The sequence below is a fragment of the Cynocephalus volans genome, chromosome 11 (assembly GCF_027409185.1).
Source record: "Cynocephalus volans isolate mCynVol1 chromosome 11, mCynVol1.pri, whole genome shotgun sequence".
NCBI classification, from domain to species: Eukaryota; Metazoa; Chordata; class Mammalia; order Dermoptera; family Cynocephalidae; genus Cynocephalus; species Cynocephalus volans.
In genome coordinates, this window is record NC_084470.1 from 113,361,064 (window position 1) to 113,384,806 (window position 23,743).

The window sequence follows — 23,743 nt, forward strand, 5'->3', positions numbered from 1 at the left end:
TGAGGGAGTGAAGAGCTTTTATATTTTAAAATTTCCTAAACAGATATTAATGTTGGAAAAAACTTTGTTGATGTATTTACTGACAACATACTCACATATTTAACGATTATTTTTAATTGTGTGTGTTTTCTCCCTTTTTTTTTTTAAGAAAAATCTTTGTTTAGTTTTATTACTAAAATTATTGATGCTACTTAGTTTTAAATGCAAAGGATTTAATTCAATTAACTAAAAAAACCACACAAAAAAGGTACAGTAAAATTAATAGTTAAAACATTTATGGCTAGCCACCAAAGAAAAAAACACATTTAACTCTAAAATTGTTCTATTTTTAATTCTTTACCAGGCATATTTTTTTTATTTCAAGAGATTTTCGTTATGTTGGAGCTAATAATATTTGACCATTTGTTAACTTATTTTCTTATGAGGATAGAATAATTCCTGGCAAAGTGATATTTTGTAAAGTTACATATAGAATATATAAAAATAAGTGCTTTGGGTTCTAAGAGATGTGAGTTCTGTTTGATTCTAGATACATTTCTCAGCTTACATTTCTTTATGATGAAAACTGCTAGCCTAACAGGATTCCTAAAATTACATAAGATTGATTGGGAATGTATGTCAGCCCATACCACTATAGGAGTGCAATGTCAGTGGACCAAGTACAGAAAGCTTTCATGCCATTGTTATTTCTCTTCCCTGAACTCTCTTTCCTTTCATAGCTAAATTCCTCAAAAAAAAAAAAAAAAAAAAATCTATAATCACAAACTCCACTTTTAATCTCTCAGTCATTCTTGTAAAAAGTATCAGTGTTTAGTATTTATATTATTATGACTGTATATGCTCTTCTCTCTGAGTCAGGTAATTATTACTTTATTTTCTCCCTTGAACAGCTTTCCTCCCCCCTTTTGGAATGACAATTGCTTTATTTTTCTGTTTGCTTTGTTTTCTGTTGTGTCTATCACTGATTCTTTTCAGAACACTTCAATAAAACTGTTAAATTCTTTTTAATATGGTAAACACTTCAGGTCATCCATCAATTCTATTTTTAAACCGTTTCTCTTGGAGATGTTCCTCTGGGAGCCTTCCATCTTCCTCTTTTCATCTGGACTGGCTGCTCCCTATGCCTGCTGCAAAGCTTTCATCCTGTTCCTTTCATCATCATCCCAGGAATTTCCTTTACTTCTCTCCTGTTTTGGATCATGTTTCCTGGTTCCTGTTTTCTCCTCTTTCTTGATTTATTCCCTTGTTTTGATACAGCACATCCTCCATTACCCATGTCCCATCTTCACTCACCCCCAGCCTGTCTAGCACCAAATCTTCTTTTAAGACAACTCTCATGCCTGTGAAGCTTTTCCTCTACCTTCAGTTCCCCTGTTGGGTTGACCTCACCCTTTTTGTACCTCCCAGCATCCTCTTCTGTAGCCTTGGTCCATCATAACTCTTGAGCACCTACTCCACGTACCAAGCACTGTGTTCAACCCTAGGAATTCTAGGATTCGGAGAATGAGGTTCCTGTTCCCAGGGAAGTTGTGGAAGATAGATAACACCAGGGTTCTCAATGGAGTCAGTACTGCCCCCTAGCGACCCTTTTGAGAAAGAGAGGAAGTTTTTGGTTTACCACAGTAATGGGAAAGTGTAGCTGGCATTTTGTAGGCAAGGGTCAGGGCTACTAGATGTTTTATGTCCAGCATAACTTCAGAATATCCTACCAGATATTCATATATGAAAATCTGTTTATAACCGTTCAAGCCTAGGACCTGACTCTATTTTACACACAAACCCAAACTACTCTTGGCACTTTTTACATTGCTAATGCAACAGGTGGAAAACAGCTATTTTTCAGCAATGTGAGTTTATAGACAAATGTTTTTAAAAAGTAGCATGGGCATGTTGGGAATTTTTTATATTAGTCATTGGTAGCACTTGATCTTTAAGAATCCTAGTGAGAGATTTCACAAATCAGTGAATACAGTTATCAGTGCTGTTAATATAAAAATTAAGCAGAATCCCTTGAGTGACAGATTATTTTGTAAATTATGTAATAACAATGAAGAAGAATATGATTGCCTTACCCTATACATAAAAGTAAGATAACTTTTCCATAGTAAATGTTAAAAAAGATTTTGTTTATTTTTGTGTGTGTATTGTGGTATTACATACAGTGCACAACTTGAATTTATACACACATACACATAACTGCAACCTTAATCTAGATATAACATATTTGCATAGTTGGAACACGTAGGATAAACTTATTTTTAAACAGTATGTTGCTTATATTTTTAAATAATGTGCCCGTTATGTTTTTATCTATACAATAAGTACAATCCAGTGTGTCCGCAAAATCTAGAGGCATTAGAGAAATAGTGTATTTATTGTTTATTATTTTCAGCTTAATGATTGGGCCCATTGCTTTAAATTTGGAAGTATTTTGCCTGAAAAGGTATATTGAAGTTGAAGAAAAAGATAATGAACCTATTATTTGAAAATGTAACTAACACATTTATCCTGTTTCCCAACTTTATGAACACCCTGTATAACATTTCCAATACCCAGAAAGTTTCTTTATACCTCTTTCTGATCAATATTCTGCTTCCACCAGAGGTAACTTCTATTCTGCCTTACGTCATCATGGACTTGTTTTGTCTATTCTCGAATTTTATGTAAATGGAATCATAGAGTATGTGTTCTTGTGTTAACTTCTTCAGCTCAGTGTTATTTCTGTGACAGTCATCCATGTTTTGAGTGTAGCGGAAGTCCTTTTTTATTGTTGTGTAGTATTCCATTGTGTGTCTGTAGACAATTTATATATTCTGTTCTTTTGTTGATTGTTATTTGGATTGTTTCCATACTTTGGCTATATTAATAAGGCTATTATGAACATTTTTATACTGCTCGTACGCTCATTTCTCATGGATACATATTTAGAAATGGAATTTTTGGTCATATGGTAAGCATAAGTGTAGCTACTACTAAAAAGTTTTCCATATCCTTTCCATATTGCTGGTATATTATATAATAAATATTCAGCCAATGATAATTGAAAAATTAACAATTTTTCATGATATATCTTTAATATGTTTGAAATTTTATTTTATTTTTTATTTTTCATTTTTTTGTCTTTTTGTGACTGGCCGTACCGCACTCAGCCAGTGAGCGCACCGGCCATCCTTATATAGGATCTGAACCCGCGGTGGGAGCACTGCTGCACTCCCAGCGCTGCACTCTCCCGAGTGCGCCACGGGTCGGCCCAATATGTTTGAAATTTTAAATGAGGTCTTTCATAAGCTGCAAGAAAATTATATAAATCACATTAAAGGGAATTATAGTATTTATTTATAATCATATAATATTTAAAAGTAAAATTCACTGAGAATTTCAATTTCAACCTAGGATATTAATTCTAATTTCTACTTAGGATATGTTAATTTGAAAACATATTGCTCTCATATTACATTAGTTATCTATTGCTGCCTAACAAATTATCCCAAAGTTTAACAGCTTAAAACAATAAATTTTTGTTATGTCTTACTGTTTCTAAGGGTAGTTATTTTGGTAGCAGCTTAGCTGGGTAGTTCTGGCTTAGGGCTCTCACAAGGTTATAATCAAGCTGTTAGTTGGGGCTGCAGCTCTCTCTCAAGGCTACACTGAGACCAGGAAACCCACTTCCAAGCTCACTCCCATGGTTGCTGGAAGGCTTTGGTTCAGGCCTTGCTGTCTGTTATTCAGAGATTTTAGTTCCTCACAATATGGGCTGTCTTCATCAATTTCTTGTTACATGTCAACTTGCTTCTCCCAGAGTGAGTGATGAGAGAGAGAGAGAGAGAGAGAATGAATATCTCCCCAAATGTTAAAAGAATAGAAATTAAATTAGCATATTATTCTAAGGGTCCTTTGATTACAGGGTAACTATGAACTTGGATAGGAAAAGCTTACATTGTTCTTTTTACTAATTCAAACTGAAGTTTAGCATTTTCTTCAATTTTGAATGTAGATAATGGTGGTAGTATTTTCATTACCTGTATTTTTTTTTTGCTACTGGAAGCTACAGATATTTTCAGTTTCAGTTGTTGCAGATACTTCACATTATTGTTTATATTACTTGTTTTCATATTATGGCAATAATTATTATATCATAAATCTTGTTATTTAAACCATTAATAAAGAAGCACTATTACCTATTACAATTTTCTAATAATCATATTTAAAAATTTTATTTTCAAACATCATTCTGAAATTCTAGAATAAGCAAAGCTAATGTATAGTGATAGAAGTAAGATGAATGATTGCTTCATATAGAGAAAATTTCCTGGGTAAGGACACTAGAGAACTTTCTGAGGTGATGGAAATGTCCTGTGCGTTGGTACACATTCGTCAAAAGTGATCGAATGCTAAATTTAAGATCTATGCATTTCAATGTATATAAATTATACTTCAATTAAAAGCAAATATATTAAAAACTATTCTGAGAAAGGGTTCATAGGCTTCACCAAATTGCCAAAAAAAAATCTCTGGTACCAAAAAAAAAAAATGCTGAGAACCCTTTTACCAAGGCTGCCACACTGCTGTTACCTCTCTCCTGCCGTGAGCGCCTCTCTCCCTCCTAGTCGGTCACTTTTGCTGTTTATTTCCTTTTTTCTAACCATGCTGTCACTGTTTTGAGATGAATCTAAGCGAAGTCAGATAAGCAAAATAGCATGTATGAAAGAAATTCTGTGTCTGGCTTATTTGCCAGTCTCTTGAAGCCGATGAAGCTGCTGCTTCCTAACATGGTGTGTGCTTGCTCCAACTCTGGGAAATCTCTCATGAGAACTTTACTAAAAACTAATTTGTAGATAATTCCATGTGGAATGATCTTTCTTATCTTCAGTTTTATTTGGAGTTTTAGTAAGAGTTTTATCTCTCTGTATCATTGAATATGCATTTTTGTTATAGAGTAGTCATGAACATTCATAACAAAGATTAGAACATAAAATGTATTAGGAATCAGAAAAGCAGCAAGGAAGTAAGGGAAGAGAAATTAATATTACTGACTTTTTCCCCCAGAAATCCCACCTAGGTATGGCCTCAATGCAGTGTGATTATATATTCTAAGTTCAAATATGTTTTACTTCTGTAAAATTCAGAGTAATATAAAAATTAAGTATTAGCCGGTGTTAGTTAAAAATGTGATAATAGTGCTCAAAGATGTTAAACATAGTGGTAGATAATATATAAAACAGACATTGGGCTTTTTTATTAGGGGTACACAGTGACACAGTGTTATGACTACTTATAATAGAATTTTTTCTACCATCTTATGCTTAGTACTTTTAGTTTTACTCTGTTTTGATGTTGTCACGGTCTTTTTTATTTATCTCAATAGATTTAATAGGACACTTGTTTTAATAGAGTGCAAAGTATTCTAAGAAAGATTAAGCTAAGGTGAACAGTCCTAACAGATTCTTGTCCACATAGCATCTGTGTGCCTGTTATGATTTGCTGTTAGATAAAAAACCTAAAATGCTGTTTGGTGGTTTCTTTGCAGCCTCTCGCTTGAAAAATTTGAAATGCAGAGGGGAAACAATAGCTGAGGAGATCAGTGAAGCCATGAAGGTAAAAGCTACATGCTAAAAAATTATAAAATGAACAAAATGTCTGGCTAGATATTTGCTTTCAACATTCATGTATGTTTCAGTGTACTGTAATAGGAATTCTCAGAAGTCTTTCAAATAGATCTTTGATGAGCTTATTAAACAACAGTAACATTCAGAATAATTGCCATTTATCAGACATCTACCTGGCTTCTTTAAAGGTTGGTTGTATTTTTGGATTCTGAGTGTTAACAGTCCATCAAACAATTTCGGATAATCATACTAGCTAACATTTATTGAATACTTGGTATGGGTCAGGCACCATCTAACTGCTTTACATGTGTTACCTCATATAATCCTTACACTAAGCCTGTAAGATAGGTACTGTTATTTCCCCATTTTATTGATGAGGAAACTAAGGCACAGAGAGGCTGAGTAGGTTGCCCAAATAAGTAACTGAGCCAGGACTCAAACCCTGGACGTCTGACTCCAGAATCTGTACTCTTAGCCTCTATATTATATTACATCTCCAACTTGGGAGTCTTAATATTTACTATAATAAAATTTTTATATTCTTGGCATTTATTTTACCCAAACAGGAACACATTTGGATTTCTAGTATATGAAAATCATTTTTAAACTCTTTCAGAATCTCCCCTATTCTGATGTTAATTTTTTGTAATAGTCTTCTGTGGTTTGGATTGATTCCATGATTTTCTGGTGGTCACCCTCTTAAAGCATGTTCTTGATCAGGAGTTCGCAAACTGTGGTGGGTCAGGCTAGGGTTCAGCCTACCAGCTATTTATGTAAATAAAGCCTTATTGGAACACAGCCGTGTCCACTGATTTACTTAATGTCTATGGCTTCTTTCACATTACAACAGCAGAGTTAAGTTCTTATGATAAAGACATAAGACCTTCAGAGCCTAAAATATTTACTGTCTGGTCCTTTATAGGAAAATTGTGCTGATCCCTGTTCTTGATGATTGAGATTTCTAAAATATTCATTATCCTAAAATACGGAATTTCAGCTCTAAAGTTCTATTACCCTCTGTTCTGCCAAAGTTTTATTTTACTACCAGGCATTGTAGGAATAAAACATATCTTTTTAGTCTTAGCTTATACTTAAAATTCCTCAGCTTAAATTGGTATTTTGAAGATAAAGTCAAATATTCATGACCCCCAAAAATTAGGTGTTAGAAAAAGCCTTGACCCAAAGAATTACAATCTAGAGTGCTGTGTCCATCTCTGTGTGTGTGTGTTTCAACCTGAGATTAATGTTGAGTATTTCTGTTGTTTTTTTAAGTCCTTACCTGCATTAATTGAACAAGGAAATGGATTTTCCCAAGTTTTAAAGATGCAGCCTATTATCCAACTCCAGAGGGTCCACCAGGAAGTCTTTTCCAGTTGTCATAGGAAAACAGATGCTAAACCTGAGAGCTTTATGGTACAAATAGAAACCACACCAACAGAGACTGCTTCCAGGAAAACCTCTGACGTGGTACTGAAAAGAAAGCAAACTAAAGACTGTCCCCAGAGAAAATGGTATCCATTGCAGCCAAAGAGAATTAATCTTGATACATAGACTCTTTGTTTATTTGGGGAGTTGAAAATAGGCACTATCAACATTTAGTGTTGATATGCCTAGACAGGACTTCATTTAAAACAACAAATAACTCTTTCACTAGTGATTTATTTATACAAATATAGCAGCTATGTGTTGGGATGTGATGTAATGTATTTCTTTCCTCACCATTTCATTTACTGTAGATGAAAAGCATATTTGAGTGTTGGCACAAAGCCCATCAATGAGCTTTAAGAGTGCAGACTTTTACTGTCCTGAAATGCCATCAACTTTTGGCTGCTTTGCAGCTTTTATGGAATTTCTCGAGTAACATATTCTGTTGGATTTTTATGATGCCCATCTTTCTACAAAAAACAGGGGAGGGAGAGCTGTTTAATGGTTCTTTAAGTGCTGAAAAGTAATCATTAGTTCTGCACTGCAGCAGATGCAGTTTTTGTTAAGGTGCAGTTTGATTTTTTAAATTAATGTCCAGATGACAAGACTACTGGCTTTGACTTTGTTACGCTAAGTTTACTCTAAATTCAGCTAATTTGGATTTGTGGGATTGATTTTAGGATTTTTCTTTTTTTTTTTTGGTGGCTGGCCAGTATGAGGGTCTGAACCCTTGACCCTGGTGTTACAAGGCTGCACTCTTAACTAACTGAGCTAACTCGCCAGCCCTGTTTTGTTTTGTAAGATAAAGACGATGACATTATTTGTGTAGGAATTACTCTTAGAAATAAAAATTGGCTTGTAGCCAATGTTTCCTGTCCACACTTTTGTTTTCTATAGACCTTTTAACATACTTTGACTTGGAACTAATATTTTCTTTTTAGGATTTCTCACTTATATATTTTTATAGATCATTCCAGTTCAAAATATATATCAGATTAATACATTGGCAAATTGTTATGTGGAACAAATTCAATCACACTGAACTGTTTTACATTTGAGGATGTTTATATATCAAATATGTAATCACTGGTAGAAGTCTGAGAAAGCTATATTGCCTATACTTCTAACATTCAACTACAGTTTCTTACAGCTCTTACTGTGTCTCTTACCCACATTACATGCTGTAGGCAGGGCTATCTGACTTACCAACTGTTTTCTTTTGATGACTGTAATACCTTCATCCATTTTCAGAGGGATTTACTAATTTACTGATCATGAGATTGGAAAATCTGTACTTCTCTTGCTCATTATGTCTTAATAATCATAAATGTCTAGATCTGAAGAAGACCTGTCTCAGTGAAGAAAACTTCTAAGGCTACTTTATTGCATTCTGTTTGAATGTTATAATTTGAGATCTGCATATTTGTATGGCAATGTGTTCTTTATTAAAACAATGCAAAAACTGAAATCTTGATACTGTGTATATTTGTGTGTGTGTGTTTTTTGTTTTTGTTTTATTGTGTTGTCTTAGGCATTCTTGAGCTCAGTTTTAGTTGAACGGTAGGTCAGCACTCTGTATTTCAGAACATACTAAACTGCACATTAAAATTTTTGAAGCTATGGGGTGTTGCTCTTTGCTATGATTTGAATGTTTCCCCAAAATTCATGTGTGGGAAACTTAATCCCCAGTGCAACAGTGTTGAGAGATGGGACCTTTAAGAGATGATTAGATAGTGAGGGCTCTGTCCTCATGTTTGGTGTTATTCTGGGAGTGGATTAGTTATTGCAGGAGTGAGTACCTGATAAAAAGGATGAGTTCAGCCGTCTTTCCCTCCGTCTGCCTCCCCTCCATACACTCACACATGCTCTCTTGCCCTTCTGCCATGGGGTGACGTGGTAAGACCCTCACCAGATGTGGGCCCCTCAACCTTGGACTTCTCAGTCTCCAAAACTGAGAAATAACTCTTTGTTCTTTATTGATTACCCAGTCTCAGGTATTTTGTTATAGCTGTACAAAATGGAGTGATACACTATTCTTGCAGGGCTAACTTTTTTGTAGTATTAAAATTGTGTATGATTTGTTTCACTTCAAAGGTCCCCAAGCAAAATAATTATTGTTAATTTGTTAGATTATATATAAGATAACTGCATTTTGATTATATAATAAAATGCCTTCCCCCCCTCTTTTTAGGAGATTCATATTGAAATACGTAGAGTTAAATGACATGATATCTTGGATTTGCTCTGAAATATTTCAACAAGGAAAAAAAGAAAAGGAATAGATTAAGCAAATGTGCCAAAATTTTTTATAGTATTGAGTATGTGATGGATATATTATTTCTACTTTTATGTCTGGGAGTTTTTCTAATTAAAAGAAAAGTTTGTGGGCCGACCCCGTGGCTCACTCGGGTGAGTGCGGCGCTGGGAGCGCAGCAGCGCTCCCTCCGCGGGTTCGGATCCTACATAGAGATGGCCGGTTCGCTCACTGGCTGAGCGCGGTCACAAAAAAAAAGAAAAGTTTGTGTTATTTCAAAGTCCTCAGACAGATACCTGTGACTCGAAATTCCCTTAAGAGCCCAAAGTTTTACTCCACAATTATAGCAGAGCTTAAAATATGAATACCATTGGGAAAGACAATATATTAGCATTATTAACTAAAATAAACATGACTGATATCAGTAATAACATTGAATAAGTAGACACCGTGAGAGGAGAAATTGCATTTCTGCATAGTCCAAGAACTAGCAGGCTAAGAGCATTAAAAGTAAGAAAGTCTAGAGAATGTTGGGAACGTTGAAGAAAAATTGAAAATCAAATTTTGATCTCCCTGTGATAAAAAGAAGGCTGGAGTGGATAGAGTTTTAAAATTCTTTCAGCGAAAAATAAACACAGAAAGGTCAAATCTAGTCTCAAGGGAGAAAGAATGCTCTCAAAGCTGGTTTCTGAAATTAGTGAATGAAAATGTGTGTTTTCTAAACTGCAGCCATTAGAACTGTCTTAGCTTGGGCTACTATAATAAAATTCCGCAGGCTAGGTGGCTTAAACAACAGACATTTAACTTCTCACTAGTGTCTCTTAAGGATGCCAATTCTATCAGATCAGGGCCATACCCTTATGACTTTGTTTAACCTCAGTTACTTCCTTAGAGGCCCCATCTCCAAGTGCAGCCACAGCCACACCATGAGTTAGGGCTTCAACGTGTGAATTTGCAGAGGACACAGACACTCAGTCTGTAACTTTAGCCCACAGAAATCTTTCCCTAGACTCCTTTCCCTTGGGCCTTTATGGCTTGGGCCATGTAGAGAACAAAGTCAATGAAATAAAAACATTTTCTATTCGCTTCAAAAAGGTATGATTTCATTCTGAAAAATGTACTTAAAGCCATCCCTTGGTATCCGCAGGGTATTGGTTACAGGATCCTCCATGGACACCAAGATACACAGATGCTCAAGTCCCTCATACTTCCATAAAATAGTGTAGTATTTGCATATAACCTATGCATCCTCCTGTATATTTTAAATCATCTCTAGATTACTTATATGTAATAATACAGTGTAAATGCTATGTAAATAGTTGTGTGGGTTTTTTATTTGTATTATTATTATTTTTTAAACATATTCAGTTTGCCATTGGTTGAATCTGCAGATGTGGAACTGCAAATACGAAGGGCCAACTGTATTTCTAAGACTGAGTTTGAGTTCTGTTGGAGGCCTTGGCTTTTCTTTATCCATCTTTATTCATTTTCTCATCTATTCAACAAATACATGTTGGGCATCTACTCAGATCAAAAGTCAGAAATATTAAGAGCATAGCCTCTGAGCCAGATCACCTGGGTTCAGATTTCAGCTCTACGATTATTAGTTAAACAGCACTGGGCAAGTTACTTGACCCATGTGTGCTGCAGTTCTCACATGTGCAAGATGGGGCAGTGATAGTGCTTACTCATAGTGTTAGTATGAGAAGTGAAGGAGTTCATAATATAAAGTCCCTAGACTAATGCTTGGCACATAGTGAGTATTCCATGAACACTATTGTTATTACTTGTTTTGAAAAGGAAAATGAAAATACTCATAGGACAACTGTTGCCTTCAGGAAGCTTGTAGGCTAGTGAAAAGGATGAGCGTGCAAACAATGATAACGCATTGCAACAAATGCTGTAATAGATACATGCATGGGGAATAGAGAGGAGAAGTCATGGAAATCTTTGTAGAAGAGGCAACATTGAGCATCTTGAAGGTTTTAGGCAAATAATTAGGGAAGAAGATTCCCAGAGTGTGGAGAGAATTTACTAAGGCAAGTACTTGTGAGAGAGCATGGCGTACTGGAAGATTTTCCGGTTGGCCTATACATACATGGGTTTTGTCTAAAGAGACTTGCTAAAGGTAAACCCGAAGAAGTAGACAGAATCACCTCTTAAGAATTTTGTACTTAGAGTTGGTGATGAGAAGCCATTAACTTAAACAAAGGGGAAGGGAGGTGGACCTCTACTGAAGCAATTCACCTGTTTGTGTAGCATTTACCCCAAAATAGTGAGAGCAAAAAAGAGACACAAGCTGATCTTTTGATGAAACAGGTTTGTTGCCCCAAACCATAGCATATGAAGAAGGAAAGTGCGTGGAGGAAAGGCTAATGAAATAGCAGCTCAGGGGCTGGCCCATTAGCTCACATGGTTAGAGCATGGTGCTGGTAACACCAAGGTCAAGGGTTCAGGTCCCCATACCGGCCAGCAGCCAAAAACGAACAACAACAAAAAAGAAGTAGCAGATCAGAGGAAGATCAAATCTAAGTGCCTACACAGAGAGATAGTGATAAAAGAAATCTGGAATCTCTGGACAACTGAAGAATGGGGGACATCACCAAGGGCTGAGATGAGGTAGAGGAGCCTGAAAATGAAGAGATTGTGTCCCCATTCCTCCACTGACTGTCAGTAATTGCTTCCACCAACGGAGCTTATTTTCTGGAGAAATTGAAATAAAGAGGCCCTAGAGGGTATGGGGGAACTCAGAACTGAAAATGGGTGTGGGGTGAGAAGAGGGTGCACAAAATGAAATCCTGCATTGCAATGGTAAGAGTCCCAGTTTCAGAATACTGGCAGCCTGGCTCACACGTCTCAAATGATCCTTGTCTGGAGAAACTGAACCCCAGATAAAAGGCTACAGATAGTGATATTTGGGGTCCCCAAACCATATATCCAGCTGACCAATCCAGTCATCTTACCCTGGAGTCATTTGGTCTCTAAGCTCCACTCACACAGAGCTTCCAGCAGCATTTTTGTATTTCACTCTTAAAAATGAATGGACATAATAAAAAAGCAACCCAAATGTCCATCAAAAGTAGAATGAAAAAATAAATTGAGGCATATACACATATAATGAAATACTTCACAGGAATAAAAAAGAACAAATTACTGATACAACAACAGGTAAGAATATTAAAGGTATACTGAATGAAAGAAGCTAGGTACAAAAGTGTACACACTGTATGAAATCATAGAACGGGCAAAACTAATCTGATGGTTACCACTGGGGAGAGGGGAGATGTTAACTGAGAATGGGCACAGGGAAATTTTGGGGTGAAGAAAATGTTTATATCTTGATTTGAGTGGTGCTTACATGGCTATATACAGATGTAAAGTTTTGCTGAACTGTACAGTTAAAATTTCTGCATTTTACTTTATATATTTTATCTAACAAAAAAAATGCACCAACCAATTCAGCAGACAATTGAGAAAAGCCTCCAGCATCAATGACTGAAATCAAAAGAATGCGGCATCCCACAAAGGCAGGGATCTTTGTTCTGTCCACCTAGATTAGTGACTGGCACATGATGGGCCCTCAGTGCATAGTGGTTAACTGAATGAATGAAAACAAAACAAAAACCGAAGAGAAAGTAGGATTTCAAAGAAAATCAAGATAAATGCAAAAAAAGTCTCAGAATAATTACTGTCCCCCCAGTGATAAAAGAAGATACTGCATCCATTGTTTAAAAAAAAAAAACAAAAAAAACCCCCCAAAACAGAATGCTATTGAAGAACCTTTAGCAAACAAACAAAATTCTTGAAAATTAAAAATGCAAATGTCAAAATAAAAAATTCAGTGGGAAGGCTGAAAGATAATATGAAATTTTCCCAAAAGTAAAACAAAAAGATTAAGAGATGGCAAATTAGGAAAGTAAGAATAAAGAGAACAAATTCATACAGTTCAATATCTAACTGATACCCATTCCAGAGATAGCATGCAGAGAAAACAACAGACAAAACTATGAAAAATATAATTCAGCTATCGTATGACACAGCAATTTCCCTCCAAGGTCTAAACCTAAGAGAATTGAAAACGTGTCCACACAATGCCTTATGCATAAATGTTTGCAGCAGCCACAACTGATGAATGGATAAATGAATGTGGTATATCTAATCGATGGGATATTATTTGGCAATAAGAAGGTGGGAAGTACTGGTACATGCTACAATGTGGATGAACCTTGAAAACATGCTAAGCGCAAGAAGCCACTCACAAAAGACCAGTCTTTTGTACTACTCCATTTATATAAAATGTCCAGAATAAGCAAATCTACAGAAACAGAAAATATGTTAGTGGTTGCCTAGGGCTGGAGGGAGGGAGAAAGTGGGAGGAATCAGGAGTAACTGCCAGTGTGTACGGGGCTTCTTTCGGTATGATGAAAATGCTCTAAAGTTGATAGTGGTGGGCGTTGCTTGGTGAATATACTCAAAACCACTGAGTACGCTACACTTTAAAAGGGTGGATAGAATGGTATGTGAAGTATGTCTCAATTTAAAAAGTGAATAAAGAAATAGAAATAATACAAGAAACACTCCCAGAACTGAAGAATACCAAGATGGAAAAGCCCACTGAGTACTCAGTGCAAGGAACAAAAAAAGACAAAAAGCAAACAAAAAATCACCCCCACCAAGGTGCACCACCGAGAAATGTTGGAACACCAGGGATAAAGAGAAGCTTCTAAAAGCTTCCATTGGGGAGAAAAGATCATAGAAGAAGAGGGATTGGAATGGCACCAAACTACTAAACAACAATGCTAGATCTAGAATCCTCTGGAGCCATACAATCTGGAAATTCTCAGCATAAATGATTTGCAACTCAGGATTCTATACCCAGCCAGGCTAATATTCAAGTGTGAGGTTAGCCATTCTCAGATATGCAAAATCTCAAAAGAAAAAAAATTACCTCCAAAACATCCTGTTTGGGGACACTTCCAGGGATATGCCCCACTATAAAGGGTAAACCAAAAAAGAAGCAACCATGGGATCTGGGAAATGGAGTCTCCAAAAAAAGAGAGCAGCACAGTCATGTCCGCAGGGCGCTAACAGTGTGAGCAGATTTGGAGAACACTCCAATCAGACAAGTTGGAATAAGAATACGTAGGACTCTAAAAGAAATATTTGCTGGAGGAGGAAATATAACTGACAACAGAAGTGATAGTTTTAACTCCCTGGAAAATTGTATAAAGGAGATGTTTCATAGTATTATTCAGCTGTTCAAAGAAATCAATCAAATAAAAAAATCAGGCAATTATTCACTATAGTAAGAGCAGAAAGTTGTACAAGAAAAGAAATGTAATCCTGGTTACGAATTGGTTCCACAGTGAACAATATTTTTATATAGACACAATAATAAAAACCCTAAATCTGAATTCAATAAAAAATTGGGGCAGTTACACAGGGAAGCTGAGAAGATGGGAATTAGCGATCAGTACAGCACAGGCTCTGAACAATCAAACAGGCATTGGTCAAAGCACTGGAGCAGGTTCTGGAGGCTCCTATTGCTGCTGGGTCCTTGGCAGGTCTGGGGTGTCCCGGGACAGGGGCTGGAACAGCCGGGTGGCAGGGATAGAGGCACTGAGAAGGCTTTTGTACCACCAGTGCAGAGTTCACATTTCAATATTAAACAGTTCACAAAGTGGTAACAGTGTGAATATATGGATGCAATGTTGGGGAATGTTGGGGAGTGAAATCTTCATCCACCACAACTGACAGCCAGTGGATAATCTCTATAGTAGCTGACTCAAGAGATCACACAATATGGATATTACTCAGTAAATACCAGAACAAAGAGCTAAAAGAGTGGAAAGTGTTAATTATGTGGATGAACTTGGGTGGGAGACTTGGGCCAGGGACTGACTTTTTTGGTATAAACTTTACAGGTTTGATTTTTTAAATTATGTGCATATAATACTTGGGTAAAAATAAATTTAATTTTAAAGTGATTTTAAACTGTATCGCACATACACGTGAACATGAATTATCTTCTTCTACACTACTTCCACTCTTCACATCATTGAGAATTAAGAAACAAATTATTCCCCAGAGGGTTTCTTAGGGTTTCAGTTGCATTATCTCAGTATGTTTCGGATAAGATTTGTATTCTCTGTTTTTCGCTGAGAGTTTTAGTTTTGGTTTCTTTTCTTTTTTTTTTTTTCTCCCCTCTGACCATTTGCTTCACAAATAGATTTTATTATCAAGCTCGTGTGTGCAAAAGATGAAGAAAGATATATCCTTCTACAGAACCACCGAAGGGTTCTTGGGGATTTTATTTGAAGGGGTTTGAGGAAGTTAATAAGATATTTATTTGAAGCTTCAGGGATGAACAACCCTCCCATAATTTATTGTTGTATCTCTACATCGCTTGTACGCTTGGGCCCTCGAATAATAATAGTTGAATGAACGAATGATTTCATTTTGCAAATTTCTAAATGGTCAGTTCCCCTACATCACAATCTCAGGCATTAATGACTTGTGGCATTCATATTCACTATAACTGAGCTTAGAAGATGGGCTTATTATTGCAAGGGTGGGGACTTGTGGCATTCATATTCACCATAACTGAGCTTAGAAGATGGGCTTATTATTGCAAGGGTGGGGAGAAGATGGGGGAGGGGAGTTTAAATGACTGAGGGCAAATAACTCACTAGCCTTAATTAGGTCTCCAGAGTCTCTTGGCTACTAGAGCTGAAGTCTAGTCGCCATATCCCTGCAGGACACCAGAGCCAAGGATGGCATTCACACCCCTCAGATTGGCCCTGTGGCTCTAGCACGTACACTTGTCTTCTGGTCCTTTTTTCCTTTGGTTATATTCTCTTGACTTCTGAGTGGCCTGGAGTAGCAAGATGAGAAAACCTGACTCCTCGTCTGGGTGCTCTGCTCCAGCTGACTCCTGTGCCCGTGAAGGATCCTCACCTTGGCTAGCCTCACACAGAGACTGGCTCCAATGCCTTTGGGCTCACACCTAGTCACAGATTTTAAGACCTCCCTTGCAGCCCACTCATGTGGCTCCATGGCGCACATCTTCTGCCATGATGGCACTGGGGTTCTCTGTGCATTTTTGCCCTTGATGCCTCCTTGATGGAAGGAGTTGATGGGAATCTCCTCCCTGCACCTCGTCACCAGTCCTAAATGTCTGAGACATGAGCATTTCATTCTAGTCGTTCCTTCAAAACTCTCCTGGAGGTTTAGTTCCTGCATCAGGCAGCCTGTGGTTGCCTCCCTCTCCGGGTCCTTGCTGTCTGGATCACACCACCAGCCCCTTAGCCTTCCTGTCTCTGCCCTTTGCAGCACCTGCTGAGTCTTGCTTTTTACCATCTTATAGCTCCCTTGTTCCTTTGTTCCTACATATGAAGCTCCTTATCTTTTGAGTCATTTTACATCTGAGTTTCTCCACCAGAAGAGTAGGTGGGTAAGAGAAGAGGAGAGGCTTTGATCTTGGTATCTTGATTCATTTCCTTCCCTGATAAAAATGTGATGGGGAAAAGGTAGTGCAGGTGTGAATGCTCTGATTTGTCATATTCTAAATATGCCCCGTCTGCCTGCCTCTGATCTCGTGAGGGTGTAGAAATCAGGTGATGACTTCAATAAAAACTGCTGCTGCTTCAGTTGGGCTGGCCAGTTAGCTTAGTTGGTTAGAGCACAACCTTATAACACCAAGGTCACAGGTTCAGATCCCTGTACTGGCCAGCTGCCAAAACCAAAAAACCACAAAACTGCTGCTGCTTCAAAAAAAAAAAAAAAGTGTTGGGAGATGCTTGCACAGAGGAATCCAAGACCAACGTTGGTATTACAGCTCTTTATTAGTTCACAGCTTTTTGGTGTTACAACTCTTTTTGATGTTACAGCACTTTGTTGCTTGTAAGCAAGGAAAGCTTGAGCATCAGGCTAGTGTCACCCTCCCAATGAAGGAAAGGGGAGCCTTATATAGCCAAAAACTTCCTGCCCAAGTTCTCATTTAGGTCCTCTTATGCAAATGAGGGATGCAAGTCTGTTAATTTGGATTGGTTGGCTATGAGACATAGCTCATTGGTTAGTTCTGGAGCCAAATTTGCATTTGGTCCTTAGGGCCGCGCAAAACCGCTGGTACCTTTCATTAGCGCACGGGTGCAGGAAGCAAGCTAGGTTATGGAAGCTAAAGTTCTCAATTAAGACAGCCAAGCATAAAATTTCTAAAACAGTTTCTCCAGCGGAAGGGGGCAGGTTTAACAATCAGAAAATGCTCAGGGTTCCCTGCTTCAAAAGAAAGAAAGAAAAAGTAATCAGGGGATGACAGTGGCAGAATAATAAAATTTGGCCAAGTTGTAGGACACCTCTGCTCCAGGTCCCACATATCCCAGCTCCAGAGCCTCATGCTATTTCCCAACCACATTCCAAACAATATTTTAAAATCATTTTTTATAATCATGCCTTATTTTATTCCACAAAAACTCCATGAATCCAAATAGTATGTGGCTGTACACATGTAGACCAAGGCACAGACCCTGTCCACAGGCAATTTGGCATCAGTCACAGGAGACGTCAGTGGCAGCTGAGGACCCATCAGGGGGCAAAGCAGGGGCCGAGGGAGGGGCTCAGAAACTGGAGCAAACCTGCACTTTTGCTCCTAGAGGGAACATGAGAGTGAAACTCATGGGTTTGGAGACTTCTGTGGAATTAACTGCTTGCAAGAAGTGGTTTCGTAAATTGTGATGGAGTGCTAAGAAATTCCTGTAATTAAGGGGCAAATTGTAACACTTACTGCAATTCCTTTTTGTTTCACGCCCAACCCAAGAATTCTTATTTTAAAAAGACTTTTCAGATTTGACAAATAATGATTGCTTCTTTAGAACTACTCCTCCCTAAAATTACCGCTCATTTCCTTTGTCTTTCACCCTGAGGGGAACAAAAGTTCAAGCATGTAAATAAACACGACTCTCTGCTGGGTGATGGACTCTGTGACCCTCTCCCACCCCCAGCACTCCCACTCCCAGGCTTGCCCTCCCTGAGACACTGGACTTGATTTGCTGGGGGCTGTGTTCTGGTGGGTAGGGGTGGCCCTGAGCTGCTTTCTAAGTCTGAATGTGAGGGAACACAGGGAAAAGCTGAGATGTGGCAACAAAGGGGACCATGATCAAGTTTACCTCCACCATGTTGTCTGTGAACATGACATCAGATAGTATATGTAATGCACAGATACACCTGTGGCTTCCTTCACTATTTAATATATCAGATCGGAGTCTCAGAATTCTCAGAAGCCATTTGTTTTTTGTTTCTTTTTTTAAAAAAATAACTTATTTTCTCTTTCATATCTCCCTATAAATCTGACTTGAAAAAATTCTTTAAACAAACCCACAACGTCAAATTTGTTCTAGATACATGAGGTCACAGTTCATTCTCCACTTGGTAGTTGAAGATCAAAGATTACCCAAAGACAAGAAAGACATCAAGTAAAGCCACACTGCAGCAGTGCAGCAAGACCAGGTGAAAGGTCATGAAAAAAGAGTGTGAATTACAGAACCGTTGAAAGCAGCACACTTTTAAAACAGCATAGAAAGTATCCACTGTTCTAAAACTTCATAATGATGAAATTAACAGTGAGTGTATTCTTTTGTGCCTGGCCTTTTTTGCTCAACATGTTTTTGAGATACAATAATGTTGTACATATCATGGGTTCTTTTTTATTGTTATGAATTCCATGGTATAAATTACAATATATTTAGCTGTTCTCCTCTTGATGCTTCCAGTTTGAGGCTGATAAGACAAAACATAAACATTACGGTGCAAGTATTTCTGTGGACATGATGATTTGTAAAGAGGCACTAGAAACCCTGATGGTGTGATGAAAACTGTGTGTATACTCGTGTGTGTGTGTTTGTACACTCATGGGTGGTGGTTATATTGGTGCAAACATTTGGAAAAAAACTCACCTAACTGTCCATTAAATTCTTTTTTTTTTTTCTTTTTTGTGACCGGTAAGAGGATCGCAACCCTTAGCTTGGTGTCACCTGCACCACGCTCAGCCAGTGAGTGCACCGGCCACCCCCATATAGGATCCGAACCCACGGCGGGAGCGAGTGAGCCATGGCGTCGGCCCTGTCCATTAAATTCTAAACAATAAAAAAAACAAACAAAAAAAAAAAACAACTATCCACTATACTCGTACATGCAGACTTGTACAAAAATACTTTTTATAAATGTTTAAGTATAATCTTATCAATTTATTTGCTGAAGGTAATTGCCATAAACTACTAGTCGTTATTATGTGTTGAGGGCTCACTGTGAGTCAGAAACGTGCTAAAAGCTCGTCTAAATGCATCATCTCTTTTCATCCTCAGAACAACACAGGCAGCAGGGATGTTCTTGCCTCTATTCTCGGGAGGGGGAGATGGAGACGAGAGAGGGTAAGCTCCTGCCACCGTCCTGTCCCTGCCATCTGTAGATACTCAGAGCAGAGAGGCCTCCTGACTCCACACCTCCGGTTTCTCCTTGTGGTTCACAGCAAAGGCCTTCTCCAGAGTCTCCGATGCCCCTCTCCATCACACACAGCTACCTTGTTGGTTCTTTTTCTTTTTTCCCAATGACATATAGCAACGTATGGTAACAATAGACATTTCTAAATTTTCCAGGAGTTAATGAATAGCTAATATTCCCAGGTAATGGCAGTACCTAAGAAAGTACCCAAAGTTGTTTAAAGCAATGGGTTATCTTAATGAGGTTAAATATGTACTTTTGCTGTTAATTGCTTGGGAAATATAAATCATCACAGCCAATTGTTCCTTCCTTATGGGGAGCTAACAGTCCCAACTGTTCAGGATTTTAGTTATAAGAAAATCTGAACTGGTGTTCCATGAATTACTGAAGTTTCAAAGCAGCTTCCAGACGACCGAGTCATAAAGTTTTTGGAGAAGTATGTGCCGCACATTTAATTCATTGTCCTTTCTCATTGGTTAGTATTTATATTACTAACCTGAATTATAAAAGAAATTACTTTAGTTGACTGCTGCTTGAAATTGTATCAGTTTTCTAAATTCACGTAGTGTCTGTTACAAGGCAGTGAAGTGTTTGTTTTGAAAGCATTAAACTGATATATTCATTTCCGCAGTTTAAACCTTGTTCCCTCCTGACCTTCCTTCCAGGTGCTGCATGCCGAGGCTCACTGCCCCTCAGTCCCCTGGAAGGGGAACGTAAATCCTGCCAGGAACAAAGGGTTGTGGGGCAGCTACGAGTCTCAAGGCAAGTCTTGAAAGCCATACATTGTTTATGGAGAAAGGGACTTTGTACACTCCATCAGTCCCCATTTAACATTTTAAGAGCCAGGTTAGGTGGAATAGCTCTAGGGACAGCCTACGAGAGAAGGGGGACATGGAACCTTTGTCCTTTCCACCCCTGGTGACTGTGGGAAAATGAAGAGAATGAAGCTAATAAATCCAGAGCCTGACCTCCCCTCTCTGGGCAGCGATCTCAGAAATTAGAGTAGACTGGAGAGGACACAGCCAGGAAGCATACTGTCCCTATGCCCCTTACCCGCCATGATAAGACAGAACAGTCAAATCCATGCTTTGCTGGTGTTCATCACAGGGAGAGACACCATGTAGCCCTCAGAACCTACCTTAGCTCTGTTGTTGCACAGAAGGCATTTGGAGCGTCCCATGCCACATGAAGGATTGTGGGAGGAGCTGACTGAAGTGGCGGGCAGCTCGTCAGGGGGTCATCAAGGAAAGTGACAGAATTACCCTGCATTTGAGGGCTGCAGAGTGGACATCAGTCTGGACATTGAAGGAAAGTCACAGCCATCCTAGAGGGTAATGCAGTGCCACTAGGAGCGAGGTGAGCTGAGTGGTTGAGGAGGGCCACAAGCTGGACCAAACCCAGTAAACCAGCCACAGACTTCATCATCAGATGTGCCCAGAGACCTGGGGACAAGGGCCTCACCATGGACACCATAGGGGCCAGAGAGTGTACAAGGACCTACACTGATGGCTCCAGCACCCCTTCTTCTCCCTGTGCACATGCCACCTGGGTGAAGAACAGGGAAATCTCTAAAATACCAAGTTAGCCAAAAGAGCCAGTTACCTCCCCAAACTGTTTAAGTCATTGGATTGATCTAGATTTTCTGAACTGGACTAATGCTAGTGCTTTGTGTTTTTTTCTCCCACTACCCAGTAGAATAATAGTTTATGGGGGATATCTGATCCCTTCATTTTCTTCCAGATGGCTAACCACCTGTCCTGATACCATCTATTAAATAGTACCTCTTTTCTCCCATTGATTTGAGATGTCACATTTTTCATCTAATAAAATCTAATATACATTTGGGTCTGTTCCTAGTTTGTTCTTTTCATATGCCCATACATACTGCTTTAATTTTTATAGCATCGTGATATATTTATTTTCTATTGACTATTTTCCTTTACTTACTATTATTTTTCCATAAAATTCCTGGCTACTTTTTCTTGTTTATTTCCCCACGTTGGCTTTAATATCAGCTTGCCTGAGATGCCAAGAAAAAGAAAAAGAAAAATCTGTTGCTAATTTTTTGAGATTGCATTAATTTTATGGCTTACTTTTAGGAAGATGGACATGTTAATTCTCATACGAGAACATGATATGGGCCAGGTTTTTTTTTTTTTTTTTTTAGGCCTATTGCTACCATGACTCTGCTTTATTTTAAATTTCTAAGCATTTGGTCTATCAAAGTATCTTGAAGCTGCTTTGGAAGATCATATATTTCTCACCTGTCTTTAGGAATGATGAATTATTTTGGTTATCAACTGCTATGTAATAAACCACCCAAAATAATGCCTTAAAACAACGACCAAATGGTTATTTGCTCACAGTTTTGCAATCTGAGTTGGGCTCAGCTGGATGGTTCTTCTGCTGGTCTTGCTGGTGGTCACTCATGTGGCTGCACTCAGTTGGTTGACTGGAGACTGGGTTCTGCTGGGACACTGGGATAACTGAGATTCTCTCCCTTTCCCTGTAGCTTAAGGGCCTTTCCTTTTCCAAGTAGGTTTTCCACATGATTTCCCCAGAAGAGCAGCTGGGCTTTGTATGTGGCAGCTCAGGGATCTCAAACTGCAAAAGCAAAAACTTCCAGACTTTCTTGGTCTTAAGCCTGGAATTGGCACAGCATCACTTTATGATATTTCTATTCATTAAAGCAGATCACAGGCCAGCTCAGATTCAAGAAGGGTTGAAGTAGGGGACTACACAAGGGCATGAATACTTAGAGAACTGGTCCACTGTGGGCCACCAAATTGATGGTCCACCACGATAGTCTTAAAAACTTTCAGTGGGACTACATCCCTAGTACTTAACAGAGTGCATGGCTCAAAGTAGGCTCTCAGTAAAAATTTATTGAATGAATACTACAGAAGCATCTGGCTAATGCTGATGTATAAGCAGCACCACTGTAAATGTAAATGTTCGGGTTCTGAAGACAAATTCTGAGTAACCACTTGCAAAGTCACACCTAGAGCAACCACCTTTGTTTGCTGTTCTGATGTGTTGGGGTCATTTGCACATCAAATTAAGGACCATCCTACTTCTCAGAAGGTGTCACCTATAATTATATCATTCCTGAGATTCTATTCAAAAGACACTTAAATAAATTGCAGGATTTATGTGCTGTGAAAACCAAGGGAAAGTTCTCTGAGCAGGTTAGTGTGGAGGGAGGTCAGGAGGTTTCATTGTTCCAGTTAGTCAGAGAAGACTTCCCAGAAGAGGTGGTTTCAGGAACTCTTTGAATGCTGGGAAAAGACAGAGAAGGATTGTGGGTATTCTGGACAAGTGATACAAGCTTAAAAAAAAAAAGTTGGAGACACAGGAGCAAGATGAATAAAAGGGGAGTGGTGAATGACTGTTTGCAAAGAATGGAGGGCCAATTTGGGAAGATGTTTGACAAGCATTTCCTGCAAGAGTTGGGCAGTGCCTCGAATGCCTCTGCAAAGGTTGAGTATTTGATGAGTTTGAGATTTCAAAAGGAGATCACTTTGGCACCGTCACTCTACTGCTAGGGCTCCCTCCCCCTCTGGTTCTCAGTTACTTCTATAGAGTCAGTGTGAGGCACAGAGTGAACATGGCTGTACTTTTTAGGTTCACAAGTACCAGGGCACAGCAATACAGTCTCAATGCCACCATGTTTAAAAGTGGCTTCCTTGGAAAGAAACAAGAGTTGGCCAGTTAGCCCAGTTGGTTACAGCATGGTACTGATAACACGAATATCTGGGGTTAAATCTCTGTACCAGCCAGGAAAAAAAAAAGTAAGAAAAAAGGATGTTGAGAAGTTAATTTAAAAACAAAAAACAAGGGCTGGCCCCGTGGCTCACTCGGAAGAGTACAGCGCTGGTAGCGCCGAGGCCATGGGTTCGGATCCTATATAGGGATGGCTGGTGTGCTCACTGGCTGAGTGTGGTGTAGACCACACCGTGCCGAG

The 23,743-nt window shown here is 38.5% G+C and overlaps 1 protein-coding gene across 2 annotated transcripts in view; it reads left to right on the top strand.

The window, feature by feature from the left end:
* NSL1 (NSL1 component of MIS12 kinetochore complex) overlaps positions 1-8,468 on the top strand; it is a 28,418-nt gene extending 19,950 nt beyond the window's left edge. For both annotated transcript variants that reach the window (XM_063114913.1, XM_063114914.1), the window contains exons 5-6: positions 5,528-5,595; positions 6,879-8,468. In XM_063114913.1, the coding sequence (XP_062970983.1) occupies positions 5,528-5,595; positions 6,879-7,157 (347 nt within the window). In that variant the 3' untranslated portion in view covers positions 7,158-8,468. The remainder of the gene's footprint in view (positions 1-5,527; positions 5,596-6,878) is intronic.
* The last annotated feature ends 15,275 nt before the right edge of the window (positions 8,469-23,743 follow it).